Source organism: Eptesicus fuscus, chromosome 16, assembly GCF_027574615.1.
Source record: "Eptesicus fuscus isolate TK198812 chromosome 16, DD_ASM_mEF_20220401, whole genome shotgun sequence".
Lineage (NCBI taxonomy): Eukaryota > Metazoa > Chordata > Mammalia > Chiroptera > Vespertilionidae > Eptesicus > Eptesicus fuscus.
The window spans coordinates 2,761,845-2,785,498 of record NC_072488.1 but is presented as its reverse complement, the minus strand read 5'-3'; the positions used below and the strand labels follow the sequence as shown (position 1 = coordinate 2,785,498).

Below are 23,654 nucleotides of genomic sequence, written 5' to 3'. Positions count from 1 at the left end.
CAATTGATGTGTCTCTCTCACCTCTCTCTCTCTCTCTCTCTCTCTCTCTCTCTCTCTCTCTCTCCCTCTCCCTCCCTCTCTCTCTCCTCCCTCCCTTCCACTCTCTCTAAAAATCAATGGGAAAAATATCCTCAGGTGAGGATTAAAAAAAAAAAAAGTGACCCAAATGTTTCCTTTGACAGTGACAGTGTGAGTCCGGACAGTGACGGCGGCGGAGATGCAGGAAGGAAGGAATTAGGAAGCAGCCCGGGGACAATGGGCACAGGGGGAGGGGGGGTGCTGAAAGCCCCTCTGGAAATGGAGCCGACAGCCTTTGTGGCGTGGCATTGGGGTTCACTGAGGCGGACGTGGCAGCCTCCCGCAGGCCGTGGGGGACAGCTTGCCGGGGTTTGCCCTGGCGGCGCCTGTGGCTGCAGGAGCACTTTGTGTGTGTGTGTGTGTGTGTGTCTGTGTGTGTGTGTGTGTGTGTGTTTGTTTCATCCCAAGCAGGAGGCGAATCTTGCTGCCACGTGGAGAGCCTGGGTCCGTGCGCCTGGACCAACGAAAACTTCCCGGCGAGCATCCTCCCCCAGCTCCCGGGAAAGCTGGCCGGGCTCTGGACAAAACCTCGGAACAGAGGGTTGACTGCCCTGCTTTGTTCCGTTTGATGTCATTTTACAACCAGAGACGTGGGTAGAAAACGGCCCCCGTGAAATCGTGCCGCTCCCGCCACCGTGGAAGATGGACGGTACACCAGGCTGGACGTGCCTTGTCTCTAGCACACGCATGTGCGTGTTCACAAACACAGACCCCGGGTCCAGAAGGTGAAGACACTGGCCAGTGTGGACACAGGCCTGGCTCTGGCAGGGTTTATCCCTTCCTTCATCCAGGCCCCCTCCGCTCTCAGCATCCTCCCTCTCTCCCACACTCCTCTCCCGCTAGTGTTTGTCCTCTCCGTTTATAAAAAGTGTGCTGATCCGGCCCTAGCTGGTGTGGCTCAGTGGATAGAGCAACAGCCTGTGGGCTGAAGGGTCCCAGGTTCCATTCTGGTCAAGGGCACACGCCCCGGGGTGCGGGCTCGATCCCCAGTCGGGGGCGTGCAGGAGGCAGCCGATCAATGATTCTCTCTCATCATGGATGTTTCTCTCTCCCCCTCTCCCTTCCTCTCTGAAATCAATACAAATATATGTTTGTTTGTTTGTTTGTTTGTTTTAAGGGTACCGATCCGGCAAGGAAAAGACCGTCCTTTCTATCTGAGGCGAGTCACCTCCCTCCCTTCTGGGTTTGACTAAATGGCCTCCAGCACCTCTTCCTGCCCCCGGTTCCCTGACCCAGACAGCTCCCCACAGAAAACTAACGGGGAGCAGTCCCGCTGCCACCCTTCTCCTCGGCCATCTTCCACGCACGCCTCTTCTTCCTCCCGCTCCCGGGGGAGGATGTGTGCGCTGCAGCCACTGTGAGACAGCCACGGGCCAGCAGGTGATGAATGTCCAGTGTGACCCCTCAATCGTACGTTCCCCAAGTCAGCCTCCTCTGCTGTCCCCCGTCCATACCACCGTCACCGTACACATATGTGCTGAGCGCCTGCTTGGGCTCCCAAATCTTGCACTCTACCATGCCCCTTCCTCTCAGCAGGTGGCCGTGGCTTTACAGGGCGTGAACTCACTCAACTTCCTGCCACGTCACAGGTACTGTAAGTGCCCTGACTCCCCACCCCCATCCTGACCCACACCCCACTTTCACTCACCCGACCCCGTTTCTGGCTGCACACAATCTAGTCACCTCTCAGGAGCCTTCTCAAGGATCGGCACAGCAAATCAATCTGCTGCCGTGTCAAATCCTGCCTCTGCCGCTTCCTGGCCAGGATTTGGAATAATTTTTGTAATCTTCCTGATCTGTAAATTGGGCAAAGAAAACCACACCCCTCTTTCAGTTCTGATATAAGAATTGAATGAGAAAAATGCACGCAGAACATTCAGCAGAATCCGGATGCTGAATTCACACCTCACTTATTCCAAGTAGCCACTCCTGGTCTGCAGAGCTTGCCTTCTCCCAAACTCTGGTTGGTAAAAGCATCTTTTTCTTTTTTTTATATTTTTATTGAATTTTCAGAGAGGTAAGGAGAGGGAGAGAGAGATTGAAAAATCAATGATGAGAGAGAATCATTGACTGGCTGCCTCCTGCACACTCCACACTGGGGATCGAGCCCTAACCCAGGCATGTGCCCTGACCAGACCAACTCTCAACTGCTGAGTCACGCTGGCCGGGCGGTAAAAGCATATATATTTTTTTAATATATTTTATTGATTCTTTACAGAGAGGAAGGGAGAGGGACAGAGAGTTAGAAACATCGATGGGAGAGAAACATTGATCTGCTGCCTCCTGCACCACCCCCCACTGGGGATGTGCCCGCAACCCAGGTACATGCCCTTGACCGGAACCGAACCCGGGACCCTTCAGTCCGCAGGCCCACGCTCTATCCACTGAGCCAAACCGGTTAGAGCTAAAAGCATCTTTAACTGCTCTGGGAAAGTCTCCATTCTGCAACAAAACCCAACCTTCTAGAGACTTCCCCTAGGGCCGTGGTCGGCAAACTGCAGCTCGAGAGCCACATGCGGCTCTTTGGCCCCTTGAGTGTGGCTCTTCCACAAAATACCATGGCCTGGGTGAGTCTATTTTGAAGAAGTGGCGTTAGAAGAAGTTTAAGTTTAAAAAATGTGGCTCTCAAAAGAAATTTCAATCATTGTCCTGTTGATATTTGGCTCTGCTGACTAATGAGTTTGCCGACCACGGCCCTAAGGTATCCTTTATTTCAAGTCATCCATTTAGCAAACTGAGCACTTTTATTTGCCAGACACTGTGCTGTGTGCTGGAGATGTGAAAATTAGAGAATGCCTCTGACCTCGAGAAGTTTATGGTCTAGTGGGGAGACGGCTTCCCCCAGAAGCTCCCTGCCCCACCCCAGGCGACGTGAGTGAAACCTCTGCGAATCCCCTGGCTCAGATGCTGCCCTCCACCCTGTGCCTACCGCATCCCATGCCTTTCTGTTTCAAACGTGTGCTGGTTCCTGCTCTAAGTAATCTGTAGTCATTAATTCATGTAATCCTCACAACAACCCTAGAGGTAAGTACTGTCATTATTCCCATTTAGCAGAGGAGGAAACTGAGGCACAGGGCAATTAAGTAACTTGCTTCAGGTCTTGTACATTTAGAAGGGGCCAGGATTTGAAAACACATCTTAAGGGTTCTCTTTACCCATCTCCTCCCCTGGAATTTGAGATTGAGTCAAATTGTGCCAACTTCAGATAAATATCTCCTGTGCTGGGTGGAGGTGGGTAAAGGCAGGGGCGGGGGATGGGGGACATTCAACAATACAAAAAATTTTGTTTAAATCCTATATAATAAAAGCCTAATATGCAAATCGACCGAATGGCGGAATGACCAGTGGAACGACTGGTCACTATGATGTGCACGACTGGTCACTAAGACACTCAACGCAGGAGCTGGCCCAGCCCAAAAGGCCCCAGGCCAGCCAAGGTGGGTGCCAGCAGGGGTCCCCCGATCGCTCTGCCAGTCGCCCCACAGATCGGCCCTGATCGCTGGCCAGGCCTAGGAACCCTACCTGTGCACGAATTTCGTGCACTGGGGCTCTAGTAATAATAGTAAATTAACATCCCTGCCCCACTCAGAATTTTCAGTTCCTATTGTCCTTAGTGTCAAGAATTCCAAGGAACTGCCCTAGCCAGTGTTGCTCAATGGATAGAGCATTGGCCTGCAGATTGAAGGGCCCCAGGTTCGATTCCAGTCAAGGTCAAGGGCATACATACCTGGGTTGCAGGCTCGATCTGGGAGACAACCAATCGATATGACTCTCTCATATCGATGTTTCTCTGTGTGTCTCCCCCTCCCTTCCACACTCTCTAAAAATCAATGGAAAGCCCTAACCGGTTTGGCTCAGTGGATAGAGCGTCGGCCTGCGGACTGAAAGGTCCCAGGTTCGATTCCGGTCAAGGGCATGTACCTTGGTTGCGGGCACGTCCCCAGTAGGGGGGTGTGCAGGAGGCAGCTGATCGATGTTTCTCTCTCATCAGTGTTTCTAGCTCTCTATCCCTCTCCCTTCCTCTCTGTAAAAAGCCAATAAAATACATTTAAAAATAAATAAAAAATAAATGGAAAAATATCCTTAGGTGAGGATTAACAAAAAAATAAAATAATTCTGAGGAACAACTGCAGTGTCCCGGCCCCTGTGTGCTCCCCCACCCCCACCCCTTTCACCCTCCACCCCCTGCCCGGTTCCCTTCCCCTGGATCCCAGCTCCACCTCTTCCTTTGCCCTCGCCATCCTCTCCTGGATTCCGCCGCCGGGTTTTCGCGGGCTCCGGCCTCTGGGAGAGGATTGGCGCGCGGGGCGTTCCGGCGGCGGCGCGCCTGCGCACTGGGGGCGGCGCACTGCGCATGCGGGGAGATGGCGGCTGGGCGCCCAGGGAGCCGTGGGTGACCCTGCTCTCCTCCAACCCGCGTTGTGACTCCGCGGCCGTGGGCAGTGCGGGTCCGTCCGCGGCCCGGCCCGGCGCGCCTCGGGACAGCCCGCGGCGCTGCTCCAGCTTGGCTCCGGGGCCGGCGCGTGGGGGCGGCGGGCGGCCCGCCCCGGAGAAGGCGGGAGACTCGCGGGGGGCGCGGGCGCGGGGCGGCCGCGGGGCAGCATGAGTCAGCAGCGGCCGGCGCGCAAGCTGCCCAGCGAGCTGGTGGACCCGGCCGAGGAGACGGTGCGCCGCCGGTGCCGAGACCCCATCAACGTGGAGGGCCTGCTGGTGAGTCCGCGGGACGGCCGAGTCCCGAGCGCCTGGGGCTCCGCGCGGGGAGGGAGGGCGGGGGGCGTCGGGTCCCAGGCTCGGCCGCCTCCGTCCCTCCGCGGGGAAGCTGGTCTGAGCGTCTCCTGGATCGGGAGCCGCCCCCCCCCCCCCCGGGGCCGGGCCCGCGGCTGCACCCCGGTCCCCTCTGCTTCCCGCCCGTGACAGACTGTGCACCAAACCGGCCCTTCGCCAGACCCCGTCGCCTCCTTTGAGCACGAACTCTCCAAAGTGCTCTCGGCCCCCTTGGCACTCACTTCGGGGTGCAGAGCAGTGGCGGGGACAATGGCCCAACTTTGCGTTAGAAAGCCTTGCTTTCCTGCTTGCCCCGCACCTCGGTGCACCCCTGCCAGCTCTCGTGTTTGTCTCCCGCCGCCTCTCCCCTCTCCTGCTGGACTGCAACCCCTCAACAGCCTGACGACCTGTTTCTGCTGGAAACTCCCACCTTTCCCACCCCACCTTCAGCACATTCTCTCCGTCCTGTCAGGCCGAGAAAAAGGGGCGCCTCTCCTGCAGAAGGTTAATTCCCTTTCTTCTTGCTCTAGACTAGACGCGATGTGTTTTTCTCTCCTTGGTTCTCAGGGTTGGGGTGAACCCTTCATTTTCCATTTCCTCCCATGTTTCCTATTTCTCTGCTGATTTCTCCCCAGAACTGGTCGGTAGGCCCAGTCCCCAGGGGGACTCCGTGCACGGAAGTAGTTGAAGGACATTCATTCTGACTTCATTTCTCACAGCAGCCCTAGGAGGTGATGGTTCCTGTCTTACAGTTGCCAGAGTAGACCTGGAGGTGTGCCGTGGCTTGCCCAGGGTAAGGCCGTAGGTAGGAGAGCCTGGGTTTGACCTCACTGTGTCTGATTCCAGGTGATAAACTCCTGACTGCTCCTTTAGAGATCCTTCCCATAATTCCATCCATCCTCCCATCTTCTGCATCTCTTCCCCTTCATGGCCAGACCTGCTGGGAAAGAAATGATTTGCATTCACTGCGCCCACCCGCTCTGTCTCTCATTACCACCTTCACCAGCTGCCGGGGCTCCGCCCTCCGCCCGGCTCTCGGGCTGTTCTCACCAAGGTTGCAGACAACATTGTTAGTTCCGGAGGATGTAGCCCTCCGTAGCTCTGCCGTTTTGATATGATGGACGACTTGTTTCTGTTGGAAACTCTCCAACTGTTGAATGGCTTCTTGAACACCACGTACCTCGGTGCCCCATCGACTGCTGGCCCGTGCTCCTTTGCACACTGCGCTGCCCATTCCTTCCGTGCTGGTGTCATTCAGGGCTGTCTTCTACCCTCTGCAGACTCCTGGCGTGGGAAGTCATTCCCCACCGCTCCCGTGACGTGATGGGACGTGATGTCTGTTGCCCTCTATGATCTTCGTCTTTGAGACTCTGATAAAAGCTCTGCGCTCTCACTATAGATAAACCACTTGATTTTTGCATTTAATATCAGAAGGTACGCACACCCCTGAAGTCTTAGATATTCTTCCCCGCTGTTCATTTCCGTTACCAGGTCACAGTAACTCCCGGATCTACAGAGCCCGCTGGCTCACAGCCTCTCAGCTGTCTCCTAGAGATCTCGACTCAGATTTGAAACTCTCATATCTAACATTTAACTCACCGTCTTCTTGCTGAGCAGGCAGCAGGTTTGCTATATCCTGTCTAATCCTGTCTAATCGGTAAATGGCAGCACACTCGCCGTATTGCCCACGCTCCCACGCTCCTGACCTAAGCGTCGTCCTTGCCTTTTCCAAACAGGCCCTCCACCTTCCAGTCTGGTTAAAGGAATCACCACTACTTGCCCCTCCTGGCCATCATCGGTTTCTCAGACAGTTGCAGCGCCTTCCTAACCAGCGTTCCTGCTGGTGTTGCCAGTTTTCATCCATCTCCTTATGCTTCTGGACCCTCACATGGCCACATCCCCCTTCCAAAAAGCTGTTGTTTTTCTTCCGAACACACGTTTCCTTGTTAGGTCCCACCGTTCTTCGGGTCTAGATTTATAGGTCCCTGTCTGAGGCTCCCCTGGCCGCTCAGCACCGGGTGAGCGCGGCTCCCGGCTTGCTCCCCCTTTGAAATGTGTGCTCTCGGGCCTGGGTGCGGTGACTGTCCATTCGCCGTTAATGTCCAGCACGTTTGGTGCCTCACCAACAGGTCCGGGAAATAGCCGCTGAGTGAGTGCAGCAGGGACTCTGTGAATGGCAAATGCCTGATGTGTGTGTGTTTATTTTCCTGTCCGTAAGATGCTGATTCACACTCCTGTCCCAGTGCCTTTCAGCTGCCTAAGGACCGGCAGTATTTAATAATTCAACGCACAGAAGCGTGTTGCTGTGAAAGGTTCGTGGTGTGTCTGGCTGCGTGTTTGATGTGCTCCGGGTACATGGCTTGGACACGGGGTTTTGAGGAGGGAGACAATAGTGTTGTTGGAGGTGGAACTTAGTCCACACGTTGGAAAACAGGGGAAATTTAAGAGAGGGAGGGAAACAGTTGCCTTGGAGAAAGGCATATTTCAAAGGGCTCTTAAAGGGATATTCCCCAACAGGCAGCCGGTACAAAGGAAAAGCTGTGTCGAGAAACTTTTAACCAATTTGGAGGCAATGCTTAAGATGTTAGCCCCTAAAACTCACCTTTTATTTATTTGTTTTTTCTTTGAGATCTCAGATTTGTAAGGTAGGTCTTTCGATGTGGGACTTGGGCCGCAGTGAAGCAGCTCGGAATGGGCAGGCTCGCCCCCAGGAGGTGCGGGTCCCGGAGAGCTGTGTGCACGGTCATCCTCAGTGATTCTCAGATGGCGGCCTCGGCCTCCTCGTTCATTTCCCACCTCGGACGCTCCCAGGCGAGACGATAGGCCGGACCGATAGGCCGGACCGAGGCGAGAGGGGTCGGGGTGGGAGGGCAGTTCTTAGGCAGTCAGTCATGGGGTGTGGCTACTGCTGGCTCTGCCTTGGCATCCCGTCTGGGGGTCACCTCGGAGTAAGCTCTCAGTGGGACTTCCTTAAAAGCGTAGAACCGGATGCTGCCCCACAGTGGTGGGTTGCCAGGACTAGAAGCAACATCTGTGGTGGCACCTGGGCAGGCTCCATGGAGATCTGAGGGAGCATTCCTCTGAGGCTGCCTTCTAAAGGTACTGGGAAGGTAAAGATAGCGGGTTTTAGACTGCCCGTGAAACGCAAGGCACAGGCATCTGACCCGCACCCCGGACAGAGGACAGCTGCTCGGCCTCCCGTCCATGAGGAAGATGGCGTCACAGAGCAGGAACTGGTCCGCCTCCTGTCAGAATTGTGGGGTCCGGTTTTCATTTGAACCATCTCTGCCTTTTCAGTCCACGCTGGCAGTGTTTTGTTCTGTCAAAAACTGAAACTTGTGGTTCACTCAGTAGATCAGCGTCCCACCCACAGATTTCTTCAAGACAAACCTTTACTTTGGGGGGTGGGGTCTGTGAGGCCCCCCTGGAACTCTCAAGGACCTTAGTGTGACAGGCGCGCCCTGGGGCGTTAACCAGGAGGCGTGCAGGCCTGCCCGCGCCTTCCCCTTCAGGCTGTTCTGGCAGCGCCTTAGGTTCGCTCTTTCTCGGAAGTCATGAATTTTAGCTTCTGGAGACGCTCAAAATGTTTAAAGTCACTACCTTTTAGTTTAACGGGTCTTCCCTCCGTACATGTCACTGTGAACTGCAGGTGCCACCGCCCACCCTTTGCCCGGCAGTCTCCTTAGTGAGATGGCCGCGGTCACCTGCTGTCACGGAGGCTCTGGCTCAGCACAGCCAGGACCCCGCCGCCGCTCCCGCTGCCCGCAGCATGCCCCTCCCGCAGCAGCGCGTCCAGGTTCCCTGCCGCTCTTTCCCAAGGCGGCTTGGTCTTGAGCAGACTTGTCGGTGATGGCACTGGGTGTGTACGGGAACGATGCCCCTGAGCGGCAACGGAATTCCTTAGGCAGCTGCAGCGTGCCCTCAGACGGTTCCGAGAAAAAAGCACGATAAAGTCAGTGTGAAAAAATGAGTATTTGGGTGAAAGGGCTGTGGCTTTTTATTTTTTATCTACTTATTTCTTGGGGTCAATCCTCATATGAGAATACGTTTTCCATTGATTTTTAGGGGTGGGGGGAGAGAGAGACAGAGAGAGACATTGATGTGAGAGAGACACATCGATGGGTTGCCTCCCGGTCGAACCTGGACTGGAACCAGGGATTGAACCTGCAACCCTAGTACGAGCCCTTGGCTGGGAATTGAGCCCTCGAGCATTCAGTGCTGGGGCTGACGCTCTACCCGCTGAGCGCACCGGCCAGGGCGGGAGGTGGCAGTTCTTAGCACTATTGCTGCACCTCTTCTGAAGGCCGAGACGGTTTCAAAATAAAAAGGGAACGGGTGACCCAGAGGGGCCTCTCTTATTCCTCAGCTCCAGCGGCAGCCCCTCACCGCTCCGCCTCGTCACCGTTTTTCCTTCCTTACAAGGGCCTTTCGGGGTGTGGAGCGCCAGTCTCCCCCGGGTGAGGTGCATGCTGTGATCTGGGGCTAAGTGACTGGTGATGAGGAGGGATTTTGCGCACCCCAGCAGGTCTGCATTTTTCTGTAAACGCTAACACTCAGTTACTTTTACAGCATAATTCTGTCTCAGTGGAATTACCCCGTATCGAGCTAACTAGTTAGTAGAGGCTGTCATCTGTCATAGACAGCATGGAAGCCCTGGTGCCCGGAACTGGTAACACGTCAGCAGAGAGCTTTGCAGCCGCTCACCTTCAGGCCCCCGGCCCCCGTCTGGTGCTTCTCCTCCCATACTTAGTCCCAGACCATGAGCTGAGTATGTCCTGTTACTGTTCAGAAGTCCGCGATGACCTCCACTGCTTGTAACGGGAAGTCTAAACTCCTTAGCCTGCTTTCCTGGTCTCCCATGTTAAGCCTGGTGCTAGCATCCCTTCAGGGCTCCGCCCGGGGTCCCCTGCCCTGGGAATCCTGTCCCTCGGGGAGCACCTCGTAGAACTACCTCGGCTTCGCTGGGCCTCTTGGGGGCCAGTTTTTCCGCGGAGACGAGAGCTACCCCTGGGTGATCGCAGCCTGACTGGAGCCACCTCCTGGTACTCGGTTCCAAGCATGCGGCTTACGTGGGCTCCTGCGCGCGGCGTTGTCTGAGGGTTATGTGAACCCTCACGGTCTCTCAATAGCGATAAAACGCGACGCGGCGATGTGGAGCCCCCACTTCCTGGCTGTTCAGGAATCACAGGAAGGAAGCCTTGGTTCATCCGCACACAGCGTAGTGCCGGGCCGCGCAGTGGTGCCCGTCGGGGGAAGTGCTGCTCCTTGTACGCTGCCTGGGAAAGGCCTGGGTGGTCTGTGGGAGCCCCTCACGGGGAGCACTCACTGCCAGACGTGCCTTCACCTCGGCCAGCCCTCCAGCCTCAGCAGCGTCCTGGTGGTTCTGCTGTTTCTTTCTTCCGCAGCATCTGATGAGTCCGCAAATTGATGTCCGCTCAGTAACGTGTTCTCATATCCGTACTTCCTCTCCCTCATCCTCTCTCCTCCTTCCTCTCTTGAACCACTTTACAAAGTTAAATCTACGACACTGTCAGATGTGGTTACAGTTAGACTAGATAGAATTTGGAAGAAGCAACAAGTTATAGGTGTTAACTAATGTCTGGTTTTCTCACACCCAATTATTACCCCAGAGTGAAAAAAACCTGTATATTTTCCAGTAAAATGCGGCTCATGTGCATTGTTGTCTTTAAGTTACTGAGTTAAATTTCTCTGTTTCTTTTTTCCAGCCATCAAAAATAATGATTAATTTGGAAGATAATGTACAGTATGTATCCATGAGAAGTAAGTTGATTCTTGAATCGGATTTAGGCTTTGAAGTTTGAACTGTGATTTAAGTGTTTCTTTTTAAATGTACATGAGTGGAGAGACTAACTAAGATGTATGATTTGTGCACTGAAACGTGACCTCGGCGTTTCCTGAGGATGTGGGCGGAGGGCTGCCCGGTGCCCCGTGCAGGCTCTGCTCGCTTCCCACAGGCCCTTCCTCCTGGCTCCTGTCCTTCCTGTCCTTCCTGTCCCTCCTCTGGCCCCTGCCCTGGGCGGTCGGTCAGGGGAAGGGCGGGCCTGCCGGTGCCCTCGCTCCCGTCCCGGAAACAGTATGAGTGCCCACTGCTCGCTGCCCCTTCACGTGTGCTGTTGTCACTGGATGCACAGTGCGGACCTGACGCCCGGGCAGAAACCCTCACGCCAGGGTTTCCTAGAGGGGGAGCTGGGAAGCCTCTAACAGGGAGATGTGGGAGCAGAGACCAGAAAGACGGGGAAGGGGACACACAGGGCAGAGGACAGAGCAGCGTCTGCGGACACAGCGCAGTGGCGTCGGCGATGGGCGAGCCGCAGGGCGCTGGGCAGGGGAGCGAGAGGCGGCCTCCCCGGGCCTGGCCGTCCCCCTGTCCATCCCTCCTGCCTCGTTCCTTCTAGGGAGTGAGGTGGCTATAAACTTCACACAAACGAGTAAACCAAGTGGATGGGGAGTCGGGGCCTTCTCTGGAGGTAACGGAGCATCAGCGAGGGGTCAGGCTGAGGGACACCGCGGTCCCCTTTCTGCCCTAGAAAACCCCGGCAGCAGGGGCTGAGCCTGGGAGTCCCTGACGTCTTCCTCAGCCCCGTCATCTCGCCATCTTGGTCTCGGGTCTTACCTTGGGGGCGCCCCCCTCTGCCCACACCGCCAGCTTCGGAGCGTCTGGCATTCCTTGAGCTCCACCAGACCGGCCCGGGTGAGCTCTGCAAGGACGGTCACAGCAACCCTCCCAGTGAGGTGTGGGTTGTTCCTCATTGTGGAGACGGTAAACTGAGGCCCAGCGGGGTTAAGGAGCTGGCTCAGCCCCACGTGGCCTCTGACTGAAGCCCACAGTCTAACCACCGCGCTGCCCTGCTGCCTGCAGCTCAGGTCCTCCCGAACGGACGTGGGGAGAGCCGCCTCCTAGGTCCCGCTCCCAGGCTCAGCCCCTGCTGCCGGGGTTTTCTAGGGCAGAAAGGGGACTGCGGTGTCACTCAGCCTGACCCCTCGCTGATGCTCTGTTACCTCCAGAGAAGGCCCCGACTCCCCATCCACTTGGTTTACTCGTTTGTGTGAAGTTTATAGCCACCTCACACCCTGGAAGGAACGAGGCAGGAGGGATGGACAGGGGGACGGCCAGGCCCGGGGAGGCCGCCTCTCGCTCCCCTGCCCAGCGCCCTGCGGCTCGCCCAGCGCCGACGCCACTGCGCTGTGTCCGCAGACGCTGCTCTGTCCTCTGCCCTGTGTGTCCCCTTCCCCGTCTTTCTGGTCTCTGCTCCCACATCTCCCTGTTAGGAGGCTTCCCCGCTCCCCCTCCAGGCACGGCTCTATTGCACCCTAAGGAACTGATGCCTCGCTAGCACTTCCTCAGGCATTGCCATCGAGTTCTGTACTAGACGACGGAAAGCTTTCCGTGTGGAGATCTTTTTAATCATCATCTCCCGTCAGCCACGATCAGGTTATAGGTGTTAACTAATGTCTGTTCTTTATAAAAGGACTAACATGATAGGAAACTTGTCCTGAGCTTATAATACTATGTCTTGCTAGTAATCTAGTTTAATTAAATGCATGGTTTTTATTTTATTTCTTTTAGTTTATTTTTTATTGACTTTAGAGATAGAGAGAGAAACATCAATGTGAGAGAGAAACATTGATCAGTTGCCTCTTGTATGCACCCTAAGGATCGAACCCACAACCTTTTAGTATTGTACCTGCAACTGGCCAGGGCGAAATGTATGATTTTAAAGTTAGAATTTCTAATTTGTAATCTTCCAAGGTTCATTGTGGAATTGTGACTTTCTTCTAGTTATACTTAAATTTTTTTTAAGCCTGTTTAATCTCAAGTATAGGCATGGCCTGCACAAAGGAGACATTTATGTTATAAAATAGGTGTTTTTGTTCTTGGAATAACCACATGCTCTTTAAGCTGCGTGCGCCATTGCAGCGGTTCTGGATGGGGCGCTTCTGATTGAGTTGGTATGAATATTTCTTTTGAGGCACGCTGACTGGTGTGCTATGGAAGGAGAGAAACAGAAAACTCATATACTCCACACTAGAACAGCTACGTGATTTGTAAATTTATTTCCTCTGCACACCAAACCGTAAGAACTTTTTTTCAGTATCAAATTGGGAAAGATGAAGAGAATTATAACATTCAGTTCTGGCAAGTCTTCACACACTGCCTTCAGTAGGTAAAATCCACAGCCTTCCTAGCAGGTTTATCAGTACATATCAAAATTCCTTTAAAAACGCCCTTTTATGCAGCAGTTTCACATCTTGTAATTTATCTAAAGGAAAGATGCATCTAAAAGTTTAGCTACAGGGAGATATTGTACAAAATCATCAAGTTGTAGACAATCTGAATTTCCAGTGTTGGGATTAGTAAGTGAATATTCCATGCAGTTAAATATGATCCAGCCATAAAGAATTAAATATCATGCAGTCATTAATAGAAAATACCCTTTCAAGTTTTATTGAAAATAATTGGCATCGTCACTGCATAAGTTTAAAGTGTGGAGCATGATGGTTTGATTTCCCTGCATTGAAATGATTGTGCAGTCGGATTATTTAACATTCACCATCTCACATAGATGTAATTAAAAGAAAATAAAGAAATTTCTCCTTGTGATGAGAACGCTTAGGATCACTCTCTAACAGCTGACTGTGTGAGCCCCACAGCAGTGGTGCCGAGTCCTCCTGCTGCTCATGGCCTTCGGGCAGAAAGGCATTGGTCCCCAGGCAGGAGGTCACGGCTGAGTTAGAGAGCGTGCTGAAAAACTGTGTTCCCATGTGTGTTCTTAGAAGCTATATATATATATCGGCACACTCGTGTGTGTAGGTATGTGGAAGGACAGGTGTGTATGAAAAACTAAAAACATTAGGTAGGTAAGTGAGAGAATTAAAGAGATTCCCCCCCCCCCCTTTACTTATCTGTTAATATGGGGCAGTGAATATTATAAAAAAAGACAGGTCTGCCACTTTTCCTCAAGGTGTAGCGTAATTATCCTAATAGAAGTCTAATGTTTGAGCTCTTTCAAAAACTTCATCAGACAGGGTTCCACCGCAGCATGTGCAGAATCTTGTGAAACAGTTTAAAATGCCAGGTTCCTGCCTGCCTTCGCTTTATAAAGAATTCCGTAACTTGAAAGCCAAGTGAGAAAATTAATTTAAAAATCATTTCTAATTTCATTCCTTAGAATGGCGTGGATACAAATGCAGACTCGCCACTTTGGCAGTAGCCTCTAACAGTTCACATGTCCAGTGGAAACGGGTTGCATGCTTCAAATACTCCTTTATGTGTAAAGCAAGCATGTCAAACTCAAAGGCTAATGGGGGCCAAATAAGGCTTGAGTGTATGTGGGCCACAAAAAAACCAAAAGCTTCAATTTTCATAGAAACGGAGGTTTATTTCTATAGAGACATGCAGAATACAAAGGGCTGAAATAAGTGAGTCATCATTAACATAAAATAATAGAACATTTTAATAAAAATAAGTATTTTTTCTTGAACATTAACTTACCAGACACTGGATAACTGCACAAATTAATAAGCGTCACGCAAATAGACCTATTTTTCTTGTTCTCTGAAAGCGAAATATTTCCTGTTGTGCACACCAAACAAGTCAGTCCAAGACTAATGACGTGGCCATTGGCTGCTGAAATATTCGCTGCTGGTATTGGTGGGGAGAAATGGTGCGCCTGCGCGTAAGGCACGTAAGGGAAATGAATGCAACACGGTTATAGTCATCAGTCATTAGTAGAAAATATCCTTTTCCAGTTTTATTGAAAATAATTGGCATTATTGTAAAAACAAAGTTATGAAATTTTTATTAAAACGTTTCTTATGTACTGTTATATTGGCTGGGCAGCAAAAATATTCGTTGTGGGCCGCGCGTTTGACATGCTTGGTCTAAAGCCTTTTGTTACCTGGGAGAGGCTAATTTTTATTCCCTTTGAGAAATCTGTTTCATAAATCTTCCATAAAAATTAGCTCTGATTTGATCAGTGTACAGAATTTCTGTAGGTGTCTGTGCTTACTAATCAAGAGGAAATATATTATTTTTAATGAGTTTAGAAAGAAATGATATTTAAAATTTTACAAATGGGTTTGTTTTGTTTCCCAGAAACTCTAAAAGTGAAGACACCCCGGTTTGATGTATCACTGGTTTATTTAACTCGGAAATTTATGGATCTTGTCAGAAATGCTCCTGGGGGTATTCTTGACTTAAACAAGGTTGCAACAAAACTGGGAGTACGGAAACGAAGAGTGTATGACATCACCAATGTCTTAGATGGCATCGACCTGGTTGAAAAAAAATCTAAGAACCACATTCGATGGATGTGAGTTGGCTTCAAATTTTTCATGGCTTTTTTCCTTCTCATTAGGTGACAATGCCATGCTTAAAACAAACCGGATATCAGCAGTGTTCCATGAAAGAAAACTTGACGTCTGTTAGAAAAGGCATTCTATAAAATCTTTGTACGTTGTCCCACAAAATATATAGCTATTTTTTCCTACTTAAGAGTCATAGACAATAGGATATTATGGATAAGTTAAATGGAATATGATTGGTTTTAAGATACTCACTTTTCAAAGTATTTCTTCAGTTCATACTGATGACTCATATCAGGGGGAGTCAGGTGAGTTTGTAACACAGTGGTTCTTGCATATAGTGTAATAGACACTGAGAGCCCAGGGCTGTGATCGCTGCTCTGGAGGAGAGTGTCAGCCCCCCCCCCCCCCCCCCCGCCCTGTGAGGATGATGCGGATAGGCGATGGATCACACTTAGAAGCTCATGGCCCTCAATGGAAAAGGGTGGACTTAATGTCGAAAAGGCAGTTGCTAAAGACAACATGTGATGAGGAAGGAGCACATGAAGGAGGACCTTACCACACAGATGTAGGCAGACTGGGGTGTATGTTGGGGGGCGGGTTTACATGCACGTGAGAATAAAGCTGTTAGGCTTACGTAGGCAGGTGGTTTGGGGACGAGTTCTAAGCATACAGGAGGAAACAGTCCAGCATGTAAGCACATAGAGATCTTTCAGGCAAGTGAAGCTACCAACAAAGAGCATAAAATGACACTAAGTAATCAAAGGTTATTAGGAGAAGGGTTTATAAAGGAGGTGGGGTTTTCAGTAGTACGGAAATGCAGATTGAATTCTAATTTGAATGTGCTTACTAAATAACATTAAACAGCACGGGGGGCGGTAATAGTTGTGTTCTGAATCACTAATGGGAATCGGGTTGAAAGCTAGCAAGGAGAAATAGTGGTAGCAGTCTCTTCTGTCTTTATTTCATTAAGCTTGAAGAAGAAAAGAGCGGTTGTTGCTCAGGTCATATATTAGGTTAGACAATAATAAAGGAAGTTTTTTAAGAACAATGAACATAATCACTGTATTCAGGTAGGACTAGATATCATATGCACAACAGGGAAGAACGCAGACTGGAGCATTGAGCAGAGGAGCTGTCCTGTAGCCAGTGCGTGTTTCTCATGCAGGAACTAGGACTCAGAGGCCCTAACTTGGCAAAGCCAGGCTGTGTGCACCAGAGCTGAGCTTACCGGCTCTGTTGACTCCTATTTCAGTGGCCATTTCAGTGAGCCTGCCTGCCTCTTCATCAAGCTCTCCGTAGGGTTATGATGTGTTTAAGTCCCTGTGAAAGGGACTAGAAATGGGACAAAACCCAGTCTATGTGGAGGGAGGAGAATGGCGATCTAGAATAAGGGAGGGCAGAGGAGAAGTCAGAGTGTGTCCTGTGGGAAGCGCTGATGGAAACGTTTGGGGAAGGCGGGAACCAGTCTGCAGCATTCTGCCGGCTCCTGCCTGTGGCTGACGGTGGTCTTGTCCGATGCTTTTCAAGAGGAACCGATCTCAACAACTTCGGAGCAGTGCCCCAGCAGAAGAAGCTGCGGGAGGAGCTGTCCGACCTGTCGGCCATGGAAGAGGCTCTGGACGAGTTGATTAAGGATTGTGCTCAGCAGCTGTTCGAGTTGACAGATGACAAAGACAATGAAAGATATCCTTTAGCTCTGTGCCTCTCCGAAGCTGTCTCCTTCCAGAGCGCTCCCTTCATTAGTCGTCAGGTTGGGGGGGGGGGGGGTATTCCATATAGTTAAGAAACAAAATTGGATTTTTAGAAGTTAAAGTGAGTAAAGGTTTAGTCATGTAGCCTAATAACATCCTGGCCTGTAGCTGCTCGGTGTGGCAATTGTTCCGGTGAATGCTAATCCTGGCCTAAGCCGTGCAGTAAGGTGCCAAGTTTGACATTGCACTTAAACTAGTGGGCATTCTTGTTCCCTTTCGGAGCCTGGCCACTGTAATATAAGGTAAAAGACTTGTTGGCTTCTGTGAAGGCCTATTTCCCCTAACTTCTCCATCACATTTACTTCTGAAATGGAATGAGTGGCCATTGAAATGGCACCTGGACTGCGCTCCAGGCCACAAGGCTGAGGCAGTGAGTGTCAGCATTCTCAAGCTCAGTGTCTGGATCAGAGGGAGGCTTGTCTGCAGCTGATCTTTGGTCTCCTGAGCTGTTTGCTGCTGGCTTCCCTTGGTAGCACCTTGGGGAGGTGTTAGCGACTGAGCTGTCTGTGCTTCCAATTTATGTAAACTCGACAGCAGTCTGGGCTGCTGTTCAGTAGCTATAAAAAGGAAAGACATTGCTAACATTACTACACTCAGGAGGTCTGTGGAGTAAAAAAGAATGCTGGGTAACCCAGTAAAACGCACAATTGTTATAATTTTACTCAACACAGTAACCAGGTACAAAAATTCAGGTAGTTGGACAAGAAATCCCATAAGTAGGTGCTAATCTTGAAAAACTATATTCTCTAAGTTGATTCTATTTTTTTAAAAATATATTTTTTATTGATTTCAGAGAGGAAGGGACAGGGAGAGAAAGATAGAAACATCAGTGAGAGAGAATCCTTGATCGGCTGCCTCCTGCATGCACCAGGCATGTGCCCTGACCTGAACTGAACCGTGACCTCCTGGTTCATAGGTTGACAACAACCGAGCCATACCGGCTGGGCTGTTTCTACTTTTTACAGATTTTTCCACCTTTATTTTAAGGTGTTCTCATCCCTTAAACTCTGAATAATTTTCCCTAGAGGTTCTGAGAGTGAGTTCTAGCAGTGAATAGGGAATGGGTTTGGGTGGGTGGACTTGATACCTTTGAGTTGTGTTTGTCTTTATTAATATTTTTCTCCAGAAATTGTCGTCAGAATCACAATAGTACAGTTTAAAGGAACTCTAAGTTGAGTTACAAATGTAAAACACTAAGTCATGAAATACGAATTATGTATGAAAGTATTTTTTGCCAACTGCCCCCTTAATTGTTTGTAATGTTCTAACATTCCACTCGCATTCCTGTGTTACAAGAGCTAAGTTACCTCCCCGCAAAGCCGACCCCTGCAGATCCTTGACTGGTTTTCACGCTCGCGTACGTGACGTACCAAGACATCCACAGCATCCGCGCCTTCCACGAGCAGATTGTGATCGCAGTGAAAGCCCCGGCGGAGACCAGACTGGACGTCCCGGCCCCCAGAGAGGTAGGTGACCTGCATTTGTAAGGGGACTTCACGCGGGAGGGGCACCTGCTGAGGCGTGCTTCTTGGCAGCCTCACTGTGTGGCCTCGCACGCACACTGGTCCTGCTCAAGGCCCTGTACACACTTTCACTGAAATTGCACAGCAAGCTCACCACGAGGAACCTGAAGCCTAGAAAGATGAATGAACTTCCTCGCGGTCAGAGTAAGAAACAACCAGACTTCAACCAGAGCGTTCGTCTTCAGAGTCTTCTTAGCTGTTGGGCTATAAGCCTCTTAGAGGAATCACCAGGAATTGGCTGAAGTCTTGAAGTTCCAGAAGGAAATCTGGTGTCAGCCAAGGCTCTAGGGAATTAATTCACTAACCCAGTGGTTGGCAAACTCATTCGTCAACAGAGCCAAATATCAACAGTACAACGATTGAAATGTCTTTGGAGAGCCAAATTTTTTAAACTTAAACTTCTTCTAACGCCACTTCTTCAAAATAGACTCGCCCAGGCCGTGTTGTTTTGTGGAAGAGCCACACTCAAGGGGCCAAAGAGCCGCACGTGGCTCGCGAGCCGCAGTTTGCCGACCACGGCACTAACCCAACTCAAAAGACGGGTGAGGAAACTAGACTGTTATGTTAGACAGTAAAAATGGAAAGTACAGTTGCCCCGTGAATGAAAATATTACTCTCTCCAGCTGCCAGTGCTCAGCACACTCCTCCCCTCGCAGGGACGTGTGTATTGAGGGTGATTGTCGTCGGAAGGGTGCTGGGTAAGGACGGAGTCAACCAAGGAGTGCGGCCGTTCCTGGGACAGACCGTCGGCTCTGCCAGGCTGGCAGGCCCTGGTGCTCAGTGATGCCGTGGGGATTTGCCTCGCTGTAGGGAGGAGGACAACACCCACTTCCTTGTCCCCAGCAGGCACTGTCCCCGTGGGTGCCGGTGCTCTCCAGCTGCCTGTGGGCCCGGAGGCTGTAGGAAGGGCGGCACGTGGTCACGTGGTCCTGAGGCTGCCGCGCGGCCTCTCCCGGGGCTCTGCTCCGAGATCCGGGCTGTGCGGCAGGGGCAGTGCTGCCGCGGGACCCAGCCCCGGCCCACCGCACGGACGGGAGGAGAGAGACGTACAGTCGAACCCACTCCCAGTCAGAACAAAGGAACCGCTTCTAACGGGAGCTGTTCCCTGAGAAATAGCAGGATTCTCTGTAGAAGCTCCAGCTTCCTGACAGCTCATGGATTCCAGAGGCTTACATGGCATGAGGTATATTTTGTCTTGATCTCAGCGTCTTTTTCAAGTGGACCAAAGAATGGTCTGTCAGATAGCTCTTCAGTGGTCTGCAGCTCGAAACACCCTCATCACCCGAGACCACAGGGACTCTCGGTTTGTCTGTCATCAAGACGCTGGGCGTGGCTCCCGTGCAGATGCCTGGAAGGGGCCGGTCAGCCCTGCGGGGAGAGGTGGGCTCTGGAGCACAGGCGCGCTCAGTGCGCGATGGCTCTGGAGCCAGTTGCTGTGATCCAGAAGCCGTTTTAATGTGACGTGGCCAGTGGATGTAATGCCGCAAACACTTAGTCATGGTTTCCTCCAACCGAAGGGCATTCTCTGGGTTTACACGTCTAGAAACGCCCCCTGACACTGGCCGTTCTGTCCAGTAGGTGAAGGTACCGTTGGGATCCTCCGGTTGACGCTGACGTTTGCGTGTCTTTGCCAGGACTCCATCACGGTGCACATACGGAGCACCAAGGGGCCCATCGACGTCTACCTGTGTGAAGTGGAGCAGGGTCGCTCCGGCAGGAAGGGCTCTGAAGGTGCAGGGCCCTCGGCAGCTAAGAAAAGCAAACACTCAAAAAAGCCTGACAAAGGTAAGCGCGCCGGTTTTCTGGCCTAGGGAAATGTAAGGTTCTAGTGATTTTTAAATTGTATCTGGGTGATGTTGCTTAATAAAATTATATAGGTTTCTGGAACAATATTGAGGATACAGATAAGTGGAAGCATATACTGTGTTCATGGATAAGAAGAATTAACATAGTTAAAATGCCAATACTACCCAAAGCAATCTATAGATTCAACGCAACTCCTATCAAAACACCATTGGTGCATTTCTCAGAACCAGAGCAAACAATCCAGAAAGTTACATGGAACCGCAAAGACGCTGAAAGGTACAGCAATCTTGAGAAAGAACACAGTTGGAGGAACCGCACTGCTTGGTATCGGGTAGTGTGACCTCAAGGCCATGGTAATCACAACAGCCTGGACTGGCATCAAAGCACATGGGTCAGCGGGACGGGACAGAGCCCAGAAGTAAAGTCACACCTTCATGGGCAATTAACACTTGACCAGGGTGCCCTAGCCAGTTTGGCTCAGTGGATAGAGCATCGGCCTGTGGACTGAAGGGTCCTGGGTTCGATTTCTGTCAAGGGCATGTACCTTGGTTGTGGGCTCCATCCCCAGTAGGGGGCGTGCAGCAGACAGCCAATCAGTGATTCTCTCATCATTGATGTTTCTATCTCTCTGTCCCTCTCTCTTCCTTTCTGAAATCAATAAAAAAATACATTTTTTAAAAAGAATTTTGACAAGGGGGCAAGAACACACAATGAGGTAAAGACTATAGTCTCTTCAGTAAATGGTGTTGGGAGAATGTTAGACGCAACCATAAAAATTTTACAAGAGCCGAAACCGGTTTGGCTCAGTGGATAGAGCGTCGGCCTGCAGACTCAAGGGTCCCAGGTTCGATTCCGGTCAAGGGCATGTACCTTGGTTGCGGGCACATCCCCAGTAGGGGGTGTGCAAGAGGCAGCTGATGTTTCTCTCTCATTGATGTTTCTAACTCTATCCCTCTCTCTTCCTCTCTGTAAAAAATCAATAAAATGTATTTATAAAAAAAATTTTTTTTACAAGAAAACATAGTAAAATCTCGGACATTTCACGTTGCAATATTTTTTCTGATCTATCTTGGGGAAGGGAAACTAAAAAAATAAATAAATGGGACTACATCAAACTAAAAAGTTTTGCACAGCAAAGGAAAGCATCAGAAATATGAAAGCAACCCACTGCCTGGGAGAACGTATTCGAACAACTTGACAGTTACACTCCGTGTGGCTTTGATGAGAGTAAAATCTTGGGGTCGTGGTTGTCCCGTGTGAACCAGCTGGGAGAGGTCTCTGGCTGGAGAAGGCTGTCCACAGTCTCGGGCGCGTGCTCGCGCGTCCATGTGCCTTCCAGTGTGTTCTTGGGACTTGGAACGGCAGCCTCAGGCCATTCACATGGGCTTGACCAGGGTTCTTCCATCTTTTTTCTGCAGTTGAATTGTGTGCTCTGTTACCTGGTTGCTTTTTAAACCCTCGTTAGAAGAATTCCTTTTGTGTTTGTTATTTTTCAGAAGAAAATCCTCCACAGCAAAGTGGAGTGAGTGACTGATGGGAGTTGGTGCCCGTGTGTTGAGTGGCTTTGGAGCGCCGCGTGGATGGTGACGCATCGAGTTTGGTCCTAGCGATCGGTCACTGTGAAGTCCCCCTCAGGCGGCAGCACCAAGGCCAGTAGTGTCTCTGAGTGGCTCGCTACTGAGGTTCCGGGACTCTTGTGGTTTCCACAGTCAAAAACAACTCTTTTTATACTTGACTGCCTTTTGTCAGTGACCTAGATGTCCTGCCACTGAAGTCCCTTCCTCAAAGAGTCTCACTCACCCCGAGACGGTCAGTCCTGCGTGGACTGCCTCCCTTCAAGGATCATGTGTCGTCATCACAAGAGCAGTTGCCTTACACGAGGTCACGTCTGCATTAGCTGCTGCGCAGTGGGTGGGCGTGCACACGCATCTAACTGTGACGTCTTTGTACATATCTGTATAATGCTTAGATTGCTTATGTGCGTCTCAGTGAGTCTCTTCGCCAGTGTACAGCCAAAATCATGTATATATGGAAATTAACAGATTCTCTAATCTGTGGTATCTGTAACTTATTCGAATCCTCTGAACGTAAAGATCATGGTTTAATTAGAGTTTCAGTGTGATTCCCTGTGGGGGGGGGCCGTTCAGGCTACCTGCAGTGACTGTGTCTGAGCACACCTTCAGGGACAAGTGTGGAAAGACCATCAGGTAGTGGCTTAATGAGCGTGAGACAGGAACTCGGTGACGTGGCAGCCGGCCGCTATTCTGAGCTCTTAGCCAGCAGGTTTGTGATGCTCCTCTGCAGCCTCGCTCCTCGCTCAGAGCGGCGTTTAGGCCTTAGTTGTCCCCTGCCCTCTCGCCCGCTCCAGGCCCTTCTCCAGGTACCTAGCGATGTCTACCTCACTGGTAAATCAGTGCCACCTGTGCCTCCGCTCACTCGAGTTACCATGAGACTGAGCTCCCGGAAGGCCTGTGTCTTCAGTATCGCTCCGCCCAGAGCCTGGCACAGTGCCTGCCATACACGTGCTCAGTAGCTGAACAAGCCCGCAAGTGAGTGGACTGTAAAATTAGACAACATCCGTGGCTTGTCTGCCATACAGGATCTTATGAGCATCACTCAGATTTATATTTTAAACGTCTCTTGCTTTCAAAGAAAAATTGGAAGCAACTTGAAATTAAGATCATGTATAAAAAGGTTTAAAATAGGAATCAAAATATTGAAAAATAGTGCTGACTGCTTAGGATGCACATACCTCTGCACTCCAGTGGCTTTTCCCTGTGCCCCGTGCACGTGGCCTCCTCCCCCCCCCCGGATCCCCCCCCCCCCCCCCCGGCTTTCTCTCCAGGCCTGGACTGCTGGGAGTGCTCCGTGTGGGACTTAAGCAGGAGTATATATAGGTCCGGTCTCAGTGAGAAGATTGGGGCTGCAAAGTAGAACTGACAGCTGTCGGTCTATATGTGAGGCCAGAACCCTGAGGAGGGTCATCTAACGCAGCGGTCACCAACCTTTCGGACCTCACGGACCACCGGTTGGTGAGCGCTGATCTAACGGGGACAACAGGGGAAGAGGAGAGGCCCTAGCATCTGTGTTGAAGGGGAGACAGGAAGAAAAGGCCTTTCCTGAGAAGGAATGGGGGGTGGGGGTAAGGAAGGTAGTCTCCCCAACAACCAACAAAGGAAGCATGGCCAAAGGTTTCTGAGCAGCAGTTCCGTACTCGCGAAATGTGACACGTGTCAGCTTTACAGATTGGTCCGAGGGTAAAAGAGATCATGTGAACAAAGCTCTTTGTAACCATAGACGTGTGCTATAAAGGAATGTTCTCCATCTCCCGGTGTCCGGTGTGTCTTCTTACAGCTGCTTTTGCAGCCCCGAGCTAGCTCCCAGCCCTGCCTTCCCCGCGTGC

General features: G+C 51.2%; 1 protein-coding gene across 3 annotated transcripts; it reads left to right on the top strand.

Moving 5' to 3' along the window:
• The first annotated feature begins 4,476 nt into the window (after positions 1-4,476).
• Positions 4,477-22,354, top strand: E2F6 (E2F transcription factor 6). Of its 3 annotated transcripts, XM_054727918.1 has the most exons (8): positions 4,477-4,788; positions 5,562-5,635; positions 10,569-10,623; positions 14,960-15,176; positions 16,699-16,854; positions 18,274-18,388; positions 20,080-20,230; positions 21,748-22,354. In XM_054727918.1, exons 3-8 carry the CDS (start codon positions 10,581-10,583, stop codon positions 21,783-21,785), a joined length of 720 nt encoding a protein of 239 aa, XP_054583893.1. In that variant the 5' UTR covers positions 4,477-4,788; positions 5,562-5,635; positions 10,569-10,580; the 3' UTR covers positions 21,786-22,354. The 3 variants fall into 3 exon arrangements, with proteins under 3 accessions (XP_054583893.1, XP_054583891.1, XP_054583892.1); XM_054727916.1 differs by lacking the exon at positions 5,562-5,635 and having other exon boundaries at positions 4,621-4,788; XM_054727917.1 differs by lacking the exons at positions 5,562-5,635; positions 20,080-20,230; positions 21,748-22,354 and adding an exon at positions 20,024-20,072 and having other exon boundaries at positions 4,621-4,788.
• The last annotated feature ends 1,300 nt before the right edge of the window (positions 22,355-23,654 follow it).